The sequence below is a fragment of the Aythya marila genome (assembly GCF_965140915.1).
Source record: "Aythya marila genome assembly, chromosome: 20".
In the NCBI taxonomy this organism is placed as follows: Eukaryota; Metazoa; Chordata; class Aves; order Anseriformes; family Anatidae; genus Aythya; species Aythya marila.
The window spans coordinates 8,278,637-8,300,386 of NC_139061.1; the positions used below are offsets into that span (position 1 = coordinate 8,278,637).

At 43.9% G+C, this 21,750-nt stretch overlaps 1 protein-coding gene across 1 annotated transcript in view; it reads left to right on the plus strand.

Moving 5' to 3' along the window:
- The window catches only part of VPS53 (VPS53 subunit of GARP complex), a 61,339-nt gene that overhangs the window by 14,726 nt on the left and 24,863 nt on the right, over positions 1–21,750 (plus strand). The window contains exons 5-13 of the mRNA XM_082776065.1: positions 2,498–2,584; positions 2,823–2,938; positions 3,974–4,093; positions 9,409–9,487; positions 10,848–10,991; positions 11,529–11,671; positions 12,350–12,491; positions 14,352–14,453; positions 17,639–17,733. Of these exons, the coding sequence (XP_082632191.1) occupies positions 2,498–2,584; positions 2,823–2,938; positions 3,974–4,093; positions 9,409–9,487; positions 10,848–10,991; positions 11,529–11,671; positions 12,350–12,491; positions 14,352–14,453; positions 17,639–17,733 (1,028 nt within the window). The remainder of the gene's footprint in view (positions 1–2,497; positions 2,585–2,822; positions 2,939–3,973; positions 4,094–9,408; positions 9,488–10,847; positions 10,992–11,528; positions 11,672–12,349; positions 12,492–14,351; positions 14,454–17,638; positions 17,734–21,750) is intronic.

Here is a 21,750-nt window from a genome sequence, read left to right on the forward strand (position 1 = left end):
GCTCTCTGCTCCAGGGGCAGCCTTGAGGAAGGCAGCAGGCCGCTGCCCCCAGAGCGCAGGCCGGGCCTGCAGCAGGAACGTGGGCCTCAGGCAGAAACCAGTCTTCTGCAAAAAGCCTCTGCTGGTTTTTTGTCACAGCATTATTAATAGTACGTTAGAAAAATAGATTGTGTGGTTTCTCTTTTGTTCGCTGTTGCTATGTGAACAGCTTTAAATCTTCGTTGGATCGGGACATTCTCTGAGGATAAATTATGGCCAGTAACTTTGGAAAAGGTCCCTTTTATCCAGCTAGATGATGTTCTGTCTCATGAAGAAAACAGATAAGATAGTTTTTCCTTTGTGGTTAGGGGTTTTATTGTAAAACCCTTCTGAAGACCTGAGATGGAAATCCTCACTCATGGTCTTGTTGACTCTGAAGTTGCTGAAGGCTATCGAGAGCAAATGACTTCAAACCAAGTACTGATGCTTAAGGTAGCAGCTCGAGCACTGCTTTTCTTGGAGAGCAAGCTGTGGACGGATTGCAGAGGATGGCTGAAGGTCTTGGAGTTCAGCTGGCAGCCATGCATCAGCAAGGAGAGCTGTGGTGTTGTCTGAGCCCGTATCTGGAAAAAAAGAACCCTGTGGGAGGGGAATGGCATCCGAGATGTGGTTAAGAAGTATATGGGTAGCTGGGAACCTGGAGTGGTCCTGCAGGGTGCCAGCATCGCTCTGTCATGCTGCATTGCATGCAGGGCCTCCCCGGGCTCCTTGCCTTGGCTCCCCCTGTTTGGATTGCTTGAGACCCTGACTTGGACCTATTGCTACACCTTGGCTCGAGGTGATCTAAAGATCGAATGGTTTTTGTGAGGTTGCCTTGGCTTTGGCTATGAAGGAGGATAATTGGATAATGTCTCTTCTCAGGGAATCTTTTTTTGGGCTGGTTAAATCCTCACCTCTCCTGCTGGAAAATTCAGCAGCTCTGCTGAATTCCCTGGGATAAGAGAAATCAGCATTTATTGTCGGTGTGGAATCAAAGGGAAACTGAGCAATTGGCACCTGTGAAGAATCGCAGACTGACTTATTTATTTTCCAAACCTATCCACATCTCAGGATACACGAGGTGGTTGCTGCATGCTCCATGACCCATGTGGGCGATGTGCTGCAGCCGTGCCCTGGGACTTGTGTAGAGCCTGGAGTTAGAGGCAAGGGGCGTTCTTCAGGTCTTTGGTTTGGGTTTAATCCATGTGCCTTTAAACAGGACAGAAAACTTGATTCTGAAAGGTGTCTAGGCTGGAGCCAAATGAGAAGGTAGGTGGTGGTGGTCACCTCTAATAGAGGTGTCCCTGTAGCACGTTCGTGTGTTCACTTCCCAAACATGCCGTGTGACACTAATGGGTGAAGTGTTAACTTTCACGTGATTCCAAAGATATTTCAGAAGAGACTTTTCCCCTCTGGAAAACGAATTATAGAACGTTTCCAACTTTTATACTTTTTATTATAACGCAGCTACGTTCCAGCAAAACCTCCTGGCAGATAGCTTGCTCCTACATTTCAGAATGAAGATGTGTTAAATTTATTTGCTGAAGGAGCTTGTAGCTAGCCCCGTAACCCTGGTCATGGGGCTGGATATAAAAAGAGGGCTAGAAGCCTACTTAACAGCGGGGAAACAAAGCGGGGCTGGAGCTGGAAATGTTATCAGGCCGGGAAGGCGAAACGTGTTGAGATACTTCAGAAGTCAGAGTTTGGGCATGTGATTTTGGACATGTGGCTTCGCTCACTGCATCCACGTGTGGCTCACGCTGCTCGTGTGAGGTCAGATGCGCCATGGCTGTTTAAAGACGACCAGATCCCCAAAGCATCCTGCAGTAAAAACAGCACAAAAATGCGGGCCAAGTCTATTTCCCCCGCTGGACCCCTGTAGGTCCTGCTGAACCTCTGTGCGTAGGACGGGTGCCTCCGCTCCTCGTGCCTGTGGGAGGCAGGCTGAACTGCCCGCCCCACAGCAATCTGCCAAACGAGCAGGGCGTTTTCCAACAGGATAATATCCTGCTAATTCAGCGAGGTTTTTAGGCGAGCACTCAGTGTTCTGTATGTGATGCGTATTTTTGATTTAGGATTGATGGAACATCAGGGTTTTGTGTAGAGGTTTCGTTTCCGTACTCTAAATGCATATTAATCAGGAGTAGCTACATATTTTTCTATGCTTAGTGAACAGAAATTTATTGCAGGAACCTTAAACCTAATGGTGCTCCAGGTCATGTCACAGAGGTGCTTTCATAGAATGTCCTGATCAGATTTTGCCAGCACATTGTTGTAACATGAATGCTGAAGCACTGGTCCACCTGGGCTAAAATCCCACTATGTGCATCGTTGTACACTGGCTTTTGTTGTGCTGCTGCTATTTTCTTTCCAACAAAACTGCTCCCCTCCACTGACTGAGACCAAGCAACTGAATGTTTCTTAGAGGTGAAAACTGCTTGCAGGTTTTCTTTCCGCTCTGACCTTGATTCTTTTTCAGGCACTGGAAGAAGCTCAGAAAGCCATCCAGCAACTCTTTGGTAAAATTAAGGATATTAAAGACAAGGCTGAAAAATCAGAACAAATGGTGAGTGGCAGCTTCGTCTTAGCCTTTGAAGGGGAGGGAGGCACTGATTTTTATTTTTATTTTTTTGTCTTTGCTGCTGTTGGCTGGTAATTTGCTGTTAAGCACGTGTTGCACCTGTATCCTTGGCCTTGCATTAATGTGGCTGCGGAGCTAAAATGGGGAGAGCCCTTCTCATCTCCTTAAAACTTTGTTGCTGCGGCTTGATATTTAACCAGACTCCTGTTTTTTTGTTCACTAGGTTAAAGATATCACGCGGGATATCAAGCAGCTAGATCATGCCAAGCGTCATCTGACCACCTCCATCACCACCCTCAATCACCTGCACATGCTGGCAGGAGGAGTGGACTCACTGGAGTAAGCACATGAATTTTAGTGGCACTTTGACACCACTGCTGAGTTCTTAATTTCGGTGCAGTGCTCCGAGTAGGTCTGTAACAGCTGCTTATTTTTCTGGAGGGAAGTTTACTTAATAGGTTGGGAATGAGAGTCTGGCTTCATGAAAGTGTAAGGCAGTCTGTCCAGTTAGGTATAGTCATCAGGATGTGCTCTTGAGGGGTTTGGGGGGATTCTTAGCAGTCTCTTCCTAAGCTGGAATGGGATCTCTCTCTCTGGAAGGTCCTCTAATTCTGAGAACGAGTTCAAAGCAGCCTTACAGCTTGTACTGTGTATGAAGTGGGGTTAGATGGTTCTAATAATTCTTTGTGGTTTTCTTTTTTTAATGTGCTTGAGAAACACACGGGCTAAGGGAGTTCAGTTTTTACATGTTGCATCTGTGAAGCTGTGAGACCCAAGCACAGCCTGTTCTTGGACTGCAGCAAATTCTGCACGAACGCTGGATTGCGAAGTGTTCAGAATTAAATTTTACTTAGGCTGCTGTCTCCATTGGAATGATCCTAGAGGATGAAATAAAAATAAAGTTGTTTTTTTTTTTTTTTTTCTGCAAGTTCCCTGTGAAAGTTATTAACAAAAAAGCCAAGGCTAAGGGCTTTTCGGCATAATGATTCTCCTCCCTGTGAAGCTTTAACTCACGCTTTGTGTGTGATGACGAATGGCTTAACTCTGGTCATTATAGTAAAATAACATTGACTGCCTCCGGACCCATACTGGAAAGCGGATGCATTCAGTAGTTTACATGTTCTTTGCCAAGTGTTGCTTTTGACATTTACGTTTTCTGGAGCTTTGTTAGATGTGTGCTGCATTGGTTTATTTTAGCATCAGTTAAGTGAAATTTTAATGCAGCATTGGAATGTTAATGAAGAGTTGTGTATTTTAGAAAAATAAATGTCAGTGGAGATTGGCATGACCCGGTGTGGATGAGGTAACCTCTGGAATTGCCACCCAAGATTTTCCTCAGACTTGCTTTGTTAAAAGCTTTAATTTCCTTTACAGGGCTATGACCAGGAGGAGACAGTATGGGGAAGTTGCCAACCTCCTCCAAGGCGTTGTGAATGTGTTAGAGCACTTCAACAAATACATGGGGATTCCTCAGATTCGGCAGCTGTCTGAAAGGTAAAGTCATCAAGGAAAGTTAGAAAATGCATGAGAGAATCGGTTCCTCAGGAATGTGAAGGCTGGACATGGCCCTTTGAAATTCTTTCCAGCCAAAACAAACAGGTTAAAATTGGACACAGTTGGCTCAAATCTGGAGCTGCCTGTTCTGTTAAATAACACTAATTAATATGGATGCAATTCGTGAATGGTTTGGGCTTCTGATTGACTGGCTTTTAACTTAGTTACCTGGAGTAATGAATGGAAGAGCAAATTGTTCAATGTGTTCTTCACATACAGGTGTTTGTTGTAAATTCTGAAGTGGTGCTTTCTCAAACCTTGAGTTTCTGCTGCCAAAACCTGCCACTGTTGCCCAGGTCTACTGAGATCTGGGGCATGTAGTGAGTCCTCCCAAAATCACACACACCGCGCCTGAGTGCTGTAATCATTTGTGCTGAGTTTGTACACTCCTGGTTTTCTAACGCGGAATTATGCATTTAAATTTGGTGAGTTTTAGTGCAATTCCAGCAGCAAGTGCCCACCATTCTCCGCAGTGGCATGCGAAGGCTCAGTGGTGACTAAGCCACCAGCTTTCCTACTGTCTTCACTTGTGACTTCACAGCTGGGTGTCAAGAGAACAAGGTCCTCCCTGTTCTAGGCTACTTTGCTGTTCCTGGCCCAAACCTGCTTTACAGCAGGCTTATTTTCCCTTGCACCACACAGATGATGTTTACTTAGCAGCTTGTAGTAGTGCTGAGCACAGCTCAGAGGTGCAAACAGCCTATTAACATTTGGGATGAACCTTCTTAATGATACAACTGTATCTGATAGCATTTCTTTTCAGTTTGAAAATTACACATCTGTCACCACCATCCTCTTGATGCCTGAGATTACTTTGCTCATTATGGAGTTAGTTCATGGAGTCTTCTAATTAATTAGGGTTTTGGTGACTAATTAATTTTGTGGTGACTCCCTTTGCTAAGATGGCAGCTGGCTGCCTGTGCTGTTTAGTGATGGAAAAAGTGTTTGAGTGATATGTTTGTAATAATTCCCTGTAAATCTGTTGGACCTTCTTTATGGTATGGATACATCTTCCAGAAAACCCAGATGGAATCAATGAAGCTGAACAAAACAAAGATCCACCCTAAATCTTGAGAGAGAAAAGATGGAGCCTTGTTTTAACAAAGCATTTGACCGTAAGCATTTGCTGAAATGAACACGAACATCAAAGAGAGAGAAACATATGTCAATGCTCTTCTGAATTTAGGTTGTTGTCTATTCCAGCCTCATGCTCAGAAAGATAACTTGCTTCATTTTCTTCCAGATTGGTAATGACAGAAACCTGCTGTCACTGGCCATTTTAAAGCCATGTAGAACTTAAGCCTTGGTGCAGAACTCTGGCTGGCTTTTGCTTTTTAGGGGATGATTATTTATTACTTTTGTAGTTGTTGGTAATTAAAGAGAACAATTCATCATGATGCTAAAAGGCACAGTGGTATCAAGTCACACCAGAGAGAGTGGCAGGGACATGGAGGAGAATTTCCTTTGTTTTCTTCTCCTTTCAAGATAAGGATCTGAAAAGCTCAAGAAAGGCTGTGCCTCCTATTTTTAGCAGTGTCTCTGCAGGGCTTTCCTCCCAGTGTTTACGCCGCAAGAGTCGCACCATCTGGTAGCAGTAGAAGTGGCTGCTTGTGGGGTGAGAGGAGAGCTGCACCCAGGGTGTTGCTGGGGTCTCTTTACTGCTTTGACATCCAGGCAGCAAATTACTACAGGGAGGTCTCCAGCATGGTAATATCTGCTCTGCAGTTGGACTGCCCATGTACCTACTGGGGCCCAGTTTGGAGTTGACTTCTCTCTCCTTGCTTGGAAATTCTTCCACGACTCGTGAAACATCAAAGGAAGTTTGCCTGGCTTTCCTCAGTGCTATTTTTAGGCTGAAATTACTGGGGTTTGGTATCTCATGGATTTGGTTTAATAGCACAACTGAAGCCTCTTGGATGTTTGTGAAAGCAAGAAATTCTTCAGTGGATTTTGGCGCAGACTGTGACAGTAACCCAAGTATTACATACAGTAAATCTATTATATACACTGCAAGACGAGTGGATTCCCTTGCTTTATTTAATAAAGAGCCTCTCTTCTTTGGCATGAATGGAGTGAAGCCAAATATGAATGGGAGACCATGTTAGATGCTTCATGTTGTTAGGTGTGATCTTTGTCATGTGGGGTTCAATCTAAGTTCCTGCTTAGGTTTTACAGGCTGCTTTCTACCTGTTCCATCCCCTTGAAAATAAGCAAACAAAATCCCACAGTAAGTATTTATTGGAAACCTGACTTAACTCTCAGTTGGGTTTTTGGAGAGATCCTGTTGAGTAAAATGACATAAACGACGTAAAAATGACATGATTTGCATCTAGATGTGAACATCCTCCTATTCGTGTTCCTGAAACTACTTCTGCTGCGGTGCACTGGAGGTTATTTGTTGTAGTAAATAGCAATATTTTCTCTCAATATTCTTTTGTTCTCTATCTGTAGGGGGAGCTTACAATTAGTGGTCACAAACCCACCCATGAAAAAAGCCTTGCAGATAGTGGAAAAAAGCTTGGAAAGTATTTGGGGGGAAAAAACAGATTATAAGTTTGCCCCAGCAGAACAGGCTAGCTCAGCCTCTTTGTATCTCAGCGAGCTGCCAGGCGTAGTTTAAGATTTCTGGTAGCTTTGGCTAAAGGGATTGCGGTTTCTAGTAATTTTTGTCGTTTGAAGCATAAGTGTGAGGATTTTTTTGTTTTGTTTTTATGGTGGGGAAACAGTACAAGAAGCCACTAGTAATAAAACAAAAGTCAGAAAAACAAAAATCTCTGCTCGTATAACCAAACGTTTTGGCACACGTGAGCAACCCCAGGAAAAAAGCAATTCCCCACTGTGGCGAGCCAGGATGGCTGCTGGGCACCCCAGCAGGCTGCCGGGAGGGATCCAGTTGGGGAAAGAGATCTGTACAAAACCAGCCTGGGAAGACATCCTAAATCTGTTACCAGCTGCGAGTGCCTGAGCTTGCTGAGCCTCAGTGGGTAATTCACTTTTTGTAAGCATTTGAACACATGCTCTGTTAAACACACGCACAGACGGTCCTTCAGCGATGAACACGAGTGAAGCTCGCCCTGGGGTTGAGGCTTTCACCCCAGCAGTTTCCATTCCCACTGCAGGAAGGTTGTCCCCAGCTACAGAAAGGCTTGGAGCCTTGGGGAGCAGGAAGCTCCAGCGGCTGAAGCAAGTGCTGTCCTGTGTTCTCCACCTAAAGCAATCTTCCTGGAAAAACACGGCGTAAATGTTTTTGTTTCTCTGCGTGTGCTGGTGGGAAAAAAAGTTATTGTGTGGGATTGTGTGCTTACATAAAGAGTGATAATTACTGGGAGGATGCTGAGGCACCCTGTTGTTGCTCACACATGCCTAAACCTTTGGCCGGTTTGATTTCTCTGCCCCATCCTTATCTCTCAAAACATAAACAAGAAAAATGAGTTTTATATTTTTTTTTTTAGCTTTCAAGAGATTTTTAAGCAGCTGAGGTTTAAAAAAATACTACTTTAGCAGCCCAGCTCAGCAAGGCATTCATGCAAGTTTCTTAGTTTAAGGATATGAGAATCCCCATTAAGGATACCCTTAAGTACTTTCCTGAATCAAAGCCTAAAACAACAAAGCCTGTGGACAGGGCTTTTAACTGCTTGACAGTGCCTCTCTTAAATTTGTTGAGGCTTGAGGAATCTGGCTGCTGTTCTTTCCAGTGCTCCCACTGTACTTGTGCTGCAGCTGCTGTCTAATGGGAAGGTCCCTGCTGTATGCAAGGCAAGAAGTGCCGCAGCTCATGGGTCCAGTTGCTTATGCAAGCTCGTTCATTCATGTGACTCCTAAAACTAAAGGCTTTTTGTTTGTAGATCACTGAAAAGATGAAAATTTTCAACCCATGGTTAGTATGCTTACTGTACGTCTGGAGCTGTGGTTGCTGGGCTGACTTCCTCCTCGCTTAAATACTCTGCTCCGTCTATTTCAGCACATGAGTGAATCCCTTTTGTTTTACAGTTACGAAGGTGTTAACTGTGGATCTATACCTGGAAGGGTGAAAGATTTCTAAACATCCTGCGAAGCTGAAAGCTCGAGTGAGAATCAAGTTTGACATTGCAGGCAGGAAGCTTTTAAAACAAAATCCCCCCAGATAAATCCTGGATAAGGCAGGTCATACTTGTAGTTAAATCACAGATACAAAGTTATATTTCAGCCATGACTTTTAAAGGACCATAATTTTTGTTGTTTGGCACCGTTAAAGAATCCAGACCATTCTCCAGCATTGTCAGGTCAGCTTGGAGCGGAGCATTTCCGCTGCTAATGGACCTAAACCGGGAAGATTAAAGAAACAGATTATTCCTTGATGAAGTTGAGGAGTCGTAAACAAAAAACTACCCAAATTCTTCCCACAGTCTGAAATGCTTTCTCAAAAGTAAACGTAGCCCTTCTTTCTAACATATCAATCTCAGTGGAAAAATCCACTGCTTTGAGTTATCAATTCAGTCCTTTAAGTGTTTCCAGTATAATAAAAAGTGATGGAAGAATGTGAGGGCTGCAGAGGGATGTAAGTGCCTAACTATTTGTTTTGGCTCTTTCTAGTACGTGTAGGCATTTCCATTTCCCTAGAAGTATCAATTAAGCCATAGTGACTTTTATTTCTGGAAATTGGAAGCCTTATTCTCTCAGCTAAATAAAGAGCAAGATCGTGATCTGTTCGGACTTTTTCACCCGTCTCATACCTTTGCTCTTATGCTGCTTAAGACAGAAGATTTATAGGGTAAAACCACAGCCAACGGCATGCACATGGATGCATTTAAAAATAGGTCAGTGCACCTGGAGCTGTGAAAGGTTCACTCTGAAGATTGAGACATTGTGAAGCTCTTGTCTTAAAAGCGTACTTTTTGAAAACTGATCAACAGAAACAAGTATAAAGACCTGCTATAAATTGATCACCTTGGCATTAAAGGAGCTGTGCTGATTTCTCAGCTGATTAAGTGGCCATTATTGGAATACTAAATTGCAGCAGCGCGAGAGCATCGAGGACTCATTCCAGGAGAGCTCAGGGGCTGATGCTGTGCAGATGGAGCTGTCTTCCAAGTGTCATTCGTGGAGGAAATACTTTCCCAGTTCTGACATACAGGCCTTAATGTGGATGTTTTTTCTTTAGCATACTTTTTATTTTGTCCCTTAAGAGAACCCTGTGTAGGTGTTAGCCTTTCAGTCCACTTTGTAGGAAAATTTGCAGAAAGTGGAACAAAAGTTGTTTCTTCTCTCCTCATCAGGGTGAAGGCAGCGCAAAATGAATTAGGACAGCAGATCCTGGCTGACTTTGAGGAAGCCTTTCCTTCTCAAGGTACAAAGGTAAAGCTCTTACTTCCTCTCTTCTTCCCATTGAAAAGTGTTGCTGAAAACTAGCCAACATCATTGTCATCGGCTTTTATCTCATTTTACATCTAGGCTTGATCTCTCTGTTTCAGGAGCTAATTTAGAAAGCAAATGAGTCTCCCAGGCTGCAGGGTGCTGAACACATTTCTCACTGTTTCTCTCCAGCGAATGTGTGAGAGAAATAACACCCTTCCTCTGTCAACGCTGCATCTTGAGTCTAGCTGAGAAGTGCTGTTACACTGATCATTTGCACAGACAGAAAAAGCACTGATCGGTGAGATCTCCATCACGGTGACTTTCCAAGTCAGCATGTTGTTAAAACACAGCTATTGCAGTGAGGTCTGCGAGCCAGTCAAGGATTACACCAAGCACTGTGTGGCCCTATAGACCAAAGTGGGGCCCTGTACCCTTGGCACGTAATCCAGGTGTTCCTCACCTGTGTTTGCGGTTATTTGTTGGGCACAAAAAGTCTGTGTTGTATCCAGGGAAAGCCAAGCACAAGCTGTCTGACAAGCATGTTGACACGCTGCTGCCACCAAGTTTGTCTCTTGTTTACTCAGCACAGATACAAATCTGGGCTAGGGCTATGGCACCAAATGTGCTTCCCCCAAATTATGCATCCAAATGTTTGCAAACAACATGGGGGTAGGTGTGAATTTGAATTTATTCTAAAGAAAACACTGGTTTTGTCTTCCAAAGAAGAAGAAGCACTGAAGAAGCACCAGCTCTATTGGTTTCTTCATGAAACTAGCAAAGTACAGAAATGAGGAAACTATTTGGAGCAGATGCTTGATGAAGGGCAGATCTATGTGCACATAAATCAGCTTCAAAAGAGCAGTTTTAATGCTACTAAATTTTTTGTATTTTCCACTACCATCATCATATGGATCAATACAAGTCAACAGATGCTCCCTTAAGTGTTGCTTGCTGATCATCACTAGACTGCTTTTTTCCCATTCATTTGGCCCTCAGTTTTGCAGAGTTTTCTTGTTCCACATCAGCCGCTTCTCTTCAGCTGTTCTTCAGAATATCTAGGGCAATGAAAGAATCTTCTCCAGTGCTAGAACCATGGCTCTTTTCTGTAAAGGAGGTTGCTGCACTTCTGTAGTAGGTGGATTCCTGGCTGTTGAACCATGAAAGAACTTTCTGGCCAGTGAAATGGAGGGAGCTCAATTTCATCCAACAGTAGAAAGGTGCCTCAGTAATAATAGAGTAGCGTCAAAAAGAGGAGAATAATGGGAAAGGATAAAATTGAGATAACTTGGATACAGTACAATTTGCAATCACCCATTCAGCTATTTAACCTTAAATCATTTGTTCCTGTTTATTTTGTTAGAGGCCTGGTGGACCCAGCAACGTTCTGCGTGATGCGTGTCTAGTCGCAAATGTCCTGGATCCCAGAATCAAACAGGAAATCATCAAGAAATTTATTAAACAACACCTCTCGGAGTATCTGGTCCTTTTCCAAGAGAACCAAGATGTAAGGGAAGCATTGTGAACTACATTTGAATTTTGTAAATGGTCCTGCAGAGCAAAATGCAAAGTTCACGTTTCCACAGCTTCCTGTGGTAAAGTGACTTTGACCCGAGGGCTTGGAAGCAGTGACTTGTTGGTGTGATATGGACTGGTTGATGAGTTGGGAGGCAATCTTGTCTTATGCCAGGATGATTTCCTCCTCTCCTAGAGCTTAAGTTCATAGATCAGCCTTGTAACAAATAAATATTTTCTGCCCTGTAAAGCGTTGAAAAACATATTCTGATAGTTGCAGACCCCAAACCCTTAATAAAAAGAAGTTCAACAGAATTTGCTCTATCCTCACAAGATAGGATTTTCACTCTAGCATGTGTTTAGGCACTTTTCAAATGCTAGCAGTCGTTCTTCAGGATTATTAAAAGTGAGCAAGTTAAATGTGATCAGTAGCTCAAGCTCCTCTGTGAAACTACAACGGTACAGTTAAGCAGTCAGGCTGAGTATTAACAGCTGCTGCTGCTGTTAAAGATCCTGTTCTCCATCTCAGGTCGCCTGGCTGGATAAGATTGACAGGCGCTATGCTTGGATAAAACGTCAGCTGGTGGACTATGAGGAGAAATACGGGCGCATGTTTCCCCAGGAGTGGTGCATGACAGAGCGCATCGCTGTGGAGTTTTGTCACGTCACAAGGTGAGCGTGGGGCAGGGGGAGCTTGTGGTGCTTCCCAGAAGCATCACCTACCTTGGAAGAAAAGATTTGGCATGTCTTTTGCCAGGTGGATCACATAGTCATAGGGCTTTAAAGGCAATCTCCACGTGTATGTATACAAATTGCATGTGATTAAAAGCAAGTAGAGAGTGAACAACCCAAGAAGTAACCCTAAAATTGTATGTACTGTTGAGAGAGCAAGACAGTATGGAAGTGGATTTTCAGTGTACATAAGTAAAAATCAGTAATATTAGAAAAAAGTGGGGAAAAAAAGGTGGGAGCAGACTATGATGCGACTGCTCTGAATTATGTTTGTTGAAAGCCGGAGACAGGGGACCAGAGGAAAGTTCCAGCAGGAGTTCTGGGTCCTTACTTGAGTCACTGCACCTCCCAAGATTTGACGCTGCTGAGTTTCCTGCCTGCAGTGTGTTCTGGGTGTTTGGAGGCAGGGTCCTGTTACCCAAAGCTCTTAACAAATGTGCTTATGTTTGAAGTGTATCCTGTAAAGCAGTTTTGTTGTTAAAGAGAGCATCTTAGGAAATAGCTTGTTTTGTGGTGAAAGCATCCTTAGGTAACAGAACGAATTTCATTCTTAGGTTTTGGATCTTTTTCTTTATAGAAAACCACATTTATTTTCCCCATTTTCTCACTCTCTTTCAGGACTGAGCTCTCAAAGATAATGCGCACAAGAGCAAAGGAGATTGAGGTCAAATTGCTTTTGTTTGCAATTCAGAGGACAACCAACTTTGAAGGACTTCTGGCTAAACGTTTCTCAGGTTGCACTCTAGGTGATGGGACAGTGGTAAGCAGGAGCAACCCTTTCTACAGCTTCCTGGGGGGGGAAAAGCCCATCTCACACATAGTTATGGTAATGGGAAGCTGCAAAAGGTCTCACCTTCAGCATCCACTGGCAGGTGGAATGTTATTGTGACTGTATTCAGCGGGTTGTAGTTGAGAAAGTGATTCCTGATCTTGGAGTTATGGTAGAGGGGATGGTATAGGGCTCCCAAGAAGGAAACTACGCTGATTGTGTACTTCTTTGGTTCTCCTGGACGCTGCTGTTTGCAGCTGAAGCCACGTTGGTATGGAGAACCACAGAGTAATTACGGCACAGTGGCTGCATTATGATATTTGTTCTCTGCATATTGATGACACATTATAACTGAAAGTCGTCTCCTCAGTTCATTTCTAGGTACCACACGTTTACCCCATGGTAACAACTTCCAATCTCACATTGGGTTAATTTTTCTTGCAGGGGCGTCAATAGTTTCCACTTTTCTGTGTCTTGTCTGGTAGGCTGTAAAGGCAGAGCCAAGAGAAACACCTCAGAGAATATCTCTGGGGTCATCTCTCTGCTTTTCATGCCTGAAATCTCATCTAAGTGCTCTACCAGCCAAGTGCCCTGGGAGCAGAGCCCACATGTGGCTTAGGAGCCACTGGTTTGAGGTTCGCTGCTCTGGCCAGCTGGTGTCTCAAAGCCTACTTGGATGTGATAATTCAGTTTATGAGGCAAGCCTGCTGGGCCTGTTTGTAATTTGCGGTGGATCAGCAGGTGCTGCTAATTAAAAAGGGAAGTCCTGTAAGGATTTCTTCCTGGCTGAATTTAGATCTCTGAAGAATATTGGCTTTGTCTTTCTGACAAATTTCATACGAAGTTTGCAGCTTTAATTAAATTGACTTCACTGGGTTCTTATCCCTGTGGAAAAAGGTAGGTACAGAATCTGTTACAAATGAAATAGACAGGAGGGGAGAGTGCAGCTTGAAAAAAAGAAAAGTTTCCCCTTCTGTCTATGTGATGTACCTAGAGGCTATGACACTCGAGATGTTGTCATCTGACCTGTTTTAAACACAAAATGAAGCCCATAATTTTAAACGGCTATCTAGTGAGTACACAGTGGGGACGAGCAGTGTCATGGGAGCAATAACCTAGGATTTAGTGCAGCAGCAGTGGAGTTTTGGAGCCTCCTGTCAGAGGTTGTGTCACCAGTCCTGCAGTTACGTGTTGTGTTTTCAAAGGATTTAGGAGCCAGTCACAGCAGTGCCTCCTGAGCAAGAGCTCAGCATCCTGACACGTGTGTGCCTCTCTTTGCATAGGAGAAAGGCATCAGCTAGAATTGTAAATTCAGATGCTTTTACCTGCAAGTTAAATAAAACCTAAGCAGAAATCCCTTTCTGGGAGAGAGAGGGAGATGGTCAGAGCGCAGGAGCCATCTCATCTAAGCTTCCTGATGATACACGGCTCTCTAAGAAAATACAAAGAAATATGCCACTGGAGGAACCGCTCTGAGCTCTGCTTGAGCCTTCTGTACCCTTCTGGGCTCTGCACCTGAGAGCTGCTGAAGCAGCAGGGAGCCCTGATGGGTCTTCCTGGTGGAGTGTTCCACGTGTTTTGCAGCATGGGGTTTGAGAGAATGGAAATTCCACATTTCAAATGCCCTTTCCAGGGATGACTGAGGCAGAGTTCAGTGAGCGTAGGTGCAAGAGGAGTAGGCTTTACAGGTGAAACACTGAAGTCTGCAGTCACTGCTGTGCTTGGAGAAGACCAACTGCTGTACAGCGCTTTGAAGGGCTTAGTAAAGCAAAACATGAATGCAGCTGTGTGGACTGTGGGTCAAACCAGACTGTTCTCTAAGGAGTTTTCCTTTTTTTAACCTTTACACAGAAAAAGCCAGAAGTGCCTCCTCCCTCTACCAACCCATTTCTCGAGGATGAAGCTGGGACAGAGACAGATGAGATTGTAATTGAAAAAAGCGATGCAGAAAAAGTAAGTTTCTGAAGCTCTCCTGTTCTTAGTGAGTCAGTCTCTGTGTCAAAACCTCTGGTGGCACCTAATCTTTTCCTGTGACATTGGTTTGAAGGGTTTGTTTTCGCAGCAATTAATTTAGCACAGTTTTGTTTCTCTGTGCAGCATACAAGCTCCCAGTGTGACTCTGGTTTGCTGTGGTTCGCTTCACTGAAACCAAAGCAATCTTTATTTCAGTTAATGGTGCAGAGACAATCCAGTCACATGAGAGCAAGCAGGATTCAGTTCTAGCCCATGCAACAACAGCTCAAATGTAACTAGAGGACTTCTGTCAAAGCAAGATGAACTAGCACGGTTGGGTTTTCAGATCCCAGGAGGAGCTCCCACTACAAGGAGCTGCGATTCATATTTTGCCTTTTCAGCCAAGCAGACTAAGTCTGGAGTCATCAGACAGCTCATTGAACTTTCAAGTGTCAGTTTTAGGTTTTCACTCCAAATATATTACTGCTGGGATTTTTATATCTGTAGTGTTTTTCATCCATTACCTCTGTGTTGCTGGCAACACCTAACCGCTTGTAAAAGCACTGGGTTTCAGAAGCCCTCTGCAAACAATAAAGGAGTGAATAGTAAGAGCTTTTGTTTTAATTGGCACCGGTATCAAAGTCTGCAAGCCCTCTATTTTTTACTCACCAGACAGATATTTTCTAAGCGTTCAGTTATATGTTGCTTGGGTTAGGTACCCTCCCCATGCTTAGTGAGTTCAGGTGGTAGCCTGATACGTGGCTGGGGCCCTAGGACCTACTCAGATCCATGCCCCAAAATAATTTGTGGGCTGGTAGCTTTCCATCAGCACAGCTGGGTGCAGTGCATCCCCTCCAGATGGCAGCCCTCTGCCCTCACTACACACAAGTCCTGAAGCAGAATGATAAAGCAAAGTTTTGTTTTGTGTGGTTTTTTTTTTTTTTTTTTTTTTTTTTTTTTTTTCCATTAAAATGCAGTGTGGAGAGCTGGTACTGGCCAGACTTTATCAGTGATCTAGAAGAATGAGGTTGGGAGCTCAGGGAGACATGTGTGATGTATTATTTTTTTTTTTTGTGAAGAGCTTTCTTTCTGCTCTCTGCAGTGGCTGAAGGAAGGTTGGCTCTGATGTGCAGCATTGAGATGAGGGGACATCCTGGGAGAAAGCAGTAGTGCCAGAATGCAAGCGAAGAGATAAATCACAAAGCCTTTTTAGGTGGTTTAGGGCTGGTTTTAGTGAACGGTGGAACGCTTTGCCCTGGCCAGAAGCACCTGCATGACACCACAGGCCCCAGCAGTTCTGTTTCAAAATGCCAAGAATTGGTTAGTGCCAGTGAGTTCATGCTGAAGGTCTCATTTTCTGCTGTCACCAGATGGAGAAGAGAAAGGAAGGGTTGAAGATGAAGGGCTGAGCAGTAGAGCTCCTTCAAGACACTAGTTCTGAGAATTCAAGACACTTGTGAATCTAAGAGGGAGCCTAAGAGTGAGGGGGGAGGAACCCATATTAAAAAGAACCTCTTTTAGTGATCCTAGCAGTTAGGTTTAATCTGTTTACTTTGGATAGTAATGAAAGGAAACTGGGCCAGCTGCAGACCTCCTCACTGTGACAACAGTAACCTTTTATTATTTCCATCAAACTCAAGGAGGAAATAGCTTAAACATCTGCAGCTTTTGGACAGGATTGCACACTCAGAAATACAGCTTCGCTGCTACTGTTAAAAGATTTAGTATTCTCTCCACCAGACATGCTGGGAGCAGCATGATGCAGAGGCGCACGCACGCAAAAAAACAGTTATGCCTTAGGATTCAGCTCTTCCAGCTTGGTAAATCGTAAACATGATGAATCTGCAACCTTGTGCTGGCGCTGCCATTGTGGAGCCTTGGCGACTGGAAGGCTTCTGTAATTACCACCTATCGTTTTCCTCCCAGCTCTGATGAGTGTGTGCATCCGGCAGGAACAGGCAGGCATTGGCAAAGCGGCTGGGGTAGAGGATGCTGGGCAGTGGCGCTCTCCCAAGGCTGTAAAAAACTTACATTCTCCAGCCCTGCTGTTAGTGAAAAGGTTAATGAAGCCAGTCTCATAGAGGTGGTCTGGTCTCCATAAAACTGTTCACTCACTTTAAGTTTGCAGCCATATGTTCGTATTCATCGCATCTCTGAGCCTTAATTATTTCCGAGAAATACTTGCCTAGCAATTTCTGCAGATGACTTAGTGCCATCATCTCTGTTATGTAGGAGAGAACGTCCTTTAGGCTCTCTTGTTTTGCTTTTTTATGCTTTAAAAAAAAAAAAAATGAACTGGAAAAATTTGTATCTTCATTGGCTAGGAGCTGATCCTGGCTTTTTGTGGAGAGAGGCAAGAATTCCATTCCAGAGCTCTCTGCAGGCAGTGAAAAGTTGTCAGCTTGCCAGCCAGCAACAAGGAAAATTATTTCAAAAATAAAATGAAATCTAGCTGTAGGGCAAAGACAAGTTTAAAGAGCCTGTCCAGCTTGATAGTTAAACATGCACATATTTAAGCATATGAATAGTCCCAGTGGCTTCAGTGAGATGTGCTTGGCCACTTTGCAGAGTACAGTACTGAACTGAAGTGAGAGTAAACTGGATGACTCCCAAACGGCGTCTGTGCTTAACACTAACTGTGATTTTTAAAATAGAAGTCTTTGCATCCCCAGAAACATGTTTTACAGTGAAAGCAGGCTTGTAATGTTGCCTGTATAATTCCAGCTCCAGTAATTACACTCTGTTTATCTAAATAAAAGTCATCCAGATGAAGTCCATAGCTTCAAGCTGTTATCCTTAATGTCCTAAAATGTAGGGGTTTTCAGTGTTACTTCCAAGTAACTGCTGCATTTCGATTCAGAGGTGACCAGGGAAGTCCTGTTACTGCTGCATTAACATTTTTTTCTGGTGAAATCTGTTAGTATGGAGCAGCCTTCCCTTGAAGGATAATAGTATTTTAAAAGTGAAAAGATAATTCTCTGGAATACTGACAGCTCTGTAAAAGCAAGGGAAGATGGGGACACGCTGACCTTGTACATACTGTTGGTTATATGCTTTTGATTATTTGACAACAAATTTTAGTGTTGTAGCATTTCTGAGAGCTTAGATCCTCCGTGCTGTTGCATTACAATTTCTTCAGGTCTAACAGAGCGAGTTGGAAACTAACACTCAATGCTTTCTTACAGCCAAAGAAGCCAAAGGCCCCTGACAATCCTTTCCATGGCATTGTTTCCAAGTGCTTTGAGCCTCACCTTTATGTGTATATCGAGTCCCAGGACAAGTGAGTAACCACCGTGCTCTTTTAGGTTTGCTTTTGGCCGTGCGTTCCTGTTGCATTGTAGGAGGTTCTGTCTGCAGAAAATGAAATTTATTGAAAATTTGATTTCTGATTTCATTACGAGCAGCAGTCGTGGTTGAAGAAAGTTAGAATGAGTAAGGCCTTTGCTTAGGCAAAAACGAGCATTCAGAGGGTTGTGGATGTTGGTTTCATCTGTAATTGCAGAAGCCTGTAGGAATGATGCCTGCTGCCTTTCTGCGGAAGAGGCTTAGTGTTTCTGAAATTGCTTCTGTTGCCTCTGCAATTCTCACTGCAGACATAAGCCCTTCTCTCATCTCATGTCTTCCACAAATAGTAGGTTTGCTTTTTCTGTAAAATACACAAGTGGCTTCATGGCAGAGGAGTTTCAAGATTTGCTTTATAGAAGCAAGTTATTTGAGATCCTCAGATGAAAGCTGCTGTAGATGAGCTGGCAGTAAGATAACATTATCATCGGTCACAGATTGGGACTTTGTCAGGCTTTGTTCGGGGGTTTTAATCCCTAGAACCCTTCTTCATCTTCCTCTTTGAGTTACAGCAAAATAACTTGGTTGAGGCGAGCTTTCAGCTTAGAACTCTGGGAAGTTTTTACAGCTCTCACCCATGTTGTTTGTGCACCTTCATTCACACCAGGTTTTTAAAAAACAACTCTGACAACAGCAGTTGTCAGCTGGGAGAGGAGATGGTTGAAAAAATGTTGGCTGCAGTCTTTTAGTCCAGGTTAGTGGCCAGAAAGGAAAAACAAGCATCTGCCTTGTGTCCCTCAGCCATCTTATGCTGCCCTTCTGTCTTCCATGGACTTGCACATCGGCTTTGATTATAAGTCAAAGTTAGAGTGTCCTGATTTTGTCCAAACTCCCAGATATCCATCCTGAAAAAGGTTTCCCTGAAATCTTTTATGCCTGAAAGTAAGTAAATAAATAAAACCTCGCGCAATGGTTTGTCATGCCAAGGGTAGGTTTCGCTCTGCAGTAAAAGAGAGGGAAGCAGATTCCCTAGCATCCCCCCACCTCAGTGATCTGAGCACTAACTTGTTTGAATACTTCTTCCCATCTCACTGGGGGCCATTTTAATCCCCGTTTTGGTAATTCTACCCCACTGTGCTCCTACTCCTTTCAGTTGCATTTTTTTCCTTTTCTTTTACAGTTCCGAGATGTTTTATATTAGCTTTATAGCCACAGGCTGCAAGGAGTTCAAAGAAGAACTGCCACAGTATTCCCCACGCTGCCCTGTCTGCCAAAAATTGCTTTTCTTTGATTTTCACTCTTCTTCCCCCTTCGATTGAACTTTTGAGGAATCTGTTACTGATGTCTGAAAACGAGGAGTTGCTTAGATAATTGTGTGCTTGGGCTTTGAACAGAGAGAGAAGCGGGGCAGCTCCGTTCACCGTTGTGTTAAGTTTGGGGCAGAAACCAGCCTGGTCCTTTTCTCCTGAAAAATTGTTTCCATACCCGTTTAAAGAAGCACAGTGCCAAAATCTGCAGCAATTTAAGAGGAGATACCTGAAAGAAAGACTTTAAAGATGCTGTTCTCCACTGTTAACTGCAGCGTAAATATCAGGTTTCTTAACAGCGAAGCATATTTAATTTCTCTTTCCCTTTGGGATATGTGTCTTCAGCTCTTCTTTGTGGTCTGTTAGAGCCACAGAAGTGTACGTGTGTGAGCCTAGCAGTTCTGCAGGAGCAATAATCGGGTCTGCAGTGCTGAGAGTATGCAGAGCTGTGGTTAAGTGTGCTAAAAGGCCTGCGTCCTTCAGATTGTTCAGCAAACTGACGCTTTGCAGTGGGTGTTTGCAGCCGCGTGAGCAGAGGGACTTCCAAAATATTCAGTCAGTGGAAACTATCCTGCAAACAGGCCAGATAGCTCAGTGCCATTCACACCACTGAACAGACTGACTTACCAAGCACTGTTTTTCTCTCGTGCTGGTTTCTGAGGAGCTGCCTAATTCCTCTTGTGATTGCCAGAGATGCAGAAAAATCACTGAATAGGCTGAGTGAAAGAAAAGAGGAATAATAGGAATAAAAGGATTTGAGAACCAGAATAGAATTGCGATTTTAATTTCACGTTTCCTTTTGGTTAGATTAGGACAGGTCTTGCTCCCAGTAAATATGCTACTGTTTGGTAGCACAGATGTGATGCTTCTGAGAATTTGCTTTGAGCTTTTTTGCAGAGCCTATGTGCAGAAAATGTTCGTTTTCTGTAGCTCTCCTGCCTTCTTCATGGTTGTTCTCTTTTGCAAATTTTTCTGCTGAATTCTTTGTGCTCCTGTTGTATAACCAACACATTCATAAAAGGTCGTTAGCCTTCATCTTGTGTTTGGGCCAACTGAAACTAATGAGAGTTTTGTTGACGTCAACTGAGGTGTGTGTTAATAGTATATTAGTGTCCTTAGTAAACAATATCCTGATGCTTTGCTTGTGTCCATCTCATGCTAAAACAAGTGCAGTCCTCTTGGCCTGTCTCTGAGAGGCAGTTCGGCCAGGTTAGGATCAGAACGAGCACGAAGTTGCAGCCCCCCTCTCCCAGCTATTATGGACAGCTGCGTTTCCTCACGCACCCCAGTTGACAAGACCTTGGGGAACCAGGGCAACACAGACAGGTTTCACTTCACCTTGGAGCAGAGGAGAACATGTGGAGGAAGCATAAAGAAACAAAACCCGTCGACATTCCTAACTGTGCCTTGAGAATATGGAAAAAAAAAAGCGGCTGGTGACTGCTAAGAAAGCTCCACTTTGCACAGATGGAGCAAAGCACAGATGCAGAGGTAGAAATGCAGCTGTTTAATTCAGCGGGACTTGTGACAGCAGCAAGCCACGTCTGCTTTGCTGGAGAACCTGAGGAATGCTGCAGCTCGTAGCACGTGGGAGCCCTCGGGCAGCAGCCGTCCGTTTGGCTGCCGTACAGCCCAGGGGTGAGGTGGGCTTTGCTCCGCTGCCATCGAATCCAATCAATGCTGCAGCTCAGCGTTCGATCGCTCATGCCAGCGTAGAGATTTATCACATCGGTTGAGAAGCCTGATGTTTTTACAGTTCTTGTAACCAAGCCGAGGAACTGCGTTTGTAGAATCAGAGCTGCGTAAAGTACTCGAAGCAGAAAGTGACAGGCATCAAGAAAGAGGCTACTTGAGGAGCTGAGTTTAAGCCTAAGAGCTTTGCTTTGCAGTTTGAAGCCCAGGCAGTACAAGCACAGCTCTGTAGATCAGTTGGGCCCAGGCAGATTATCCGTGGTGCAGCAGTCTGTAGGTTTATTGGAGAGGAGCTACATCACCTCTTCCTCTTGTGCACTGTTGTGGGGTTTGCTGGTATGGGATGGGATTTTTTTTTTCACTTTCACAATACGAATAGAAAGAAATGATAGAAAGTGGGGAAAAGTTTTTTTTTGGTGGTGTTTCTTTCCCCTTTCCATGGCAGAAATAAGCAAGAATGTGCTGTAAGGCTGTACCCATCCCAGGAGGCCTTAATGCAGTCGCTTTGCATGGACTCTTGTGCTCTGCTAGGTACTTTGTGAATTTGCCTAATATTGGGAGAATATTTTAAGTTAAATCTCTTTGACAGGCTATTTTTTTTTTTAATTTGGATCATGCACAGCATAGCCAGAAGCTTTGGTGACTCAGCAGTAAGTGTTCTGGTTGTGCCATGGGAAAGGGAGAGCTGGAAGAAGCAGAACCAAGACTGTAGTGGAAACAGGAGTATAAAATATGTGAGCTTCACAGCTCATGTTGGTCAGTGGAGTGGTATTTTGTCATCTGAAATGTCTATGTATTCCAGAGACAGAGATATGCAGCCCCTGGAGGAATAGGACCAGCGGAACTCCCCAAGATCAGAGGGTTTCTTTTGGTTCTGTGTATGCTCTGGCCCTCTGCCATGCTAAAAAAGCCTTTTTGTCAAGATGAAACAGCGGAGCGAAGTTTATTGTTGTATAAAGACCAAAATATTTGAGTAAGGACCAGGTTATAATGAATCACTGGAGACAATAGTGGGG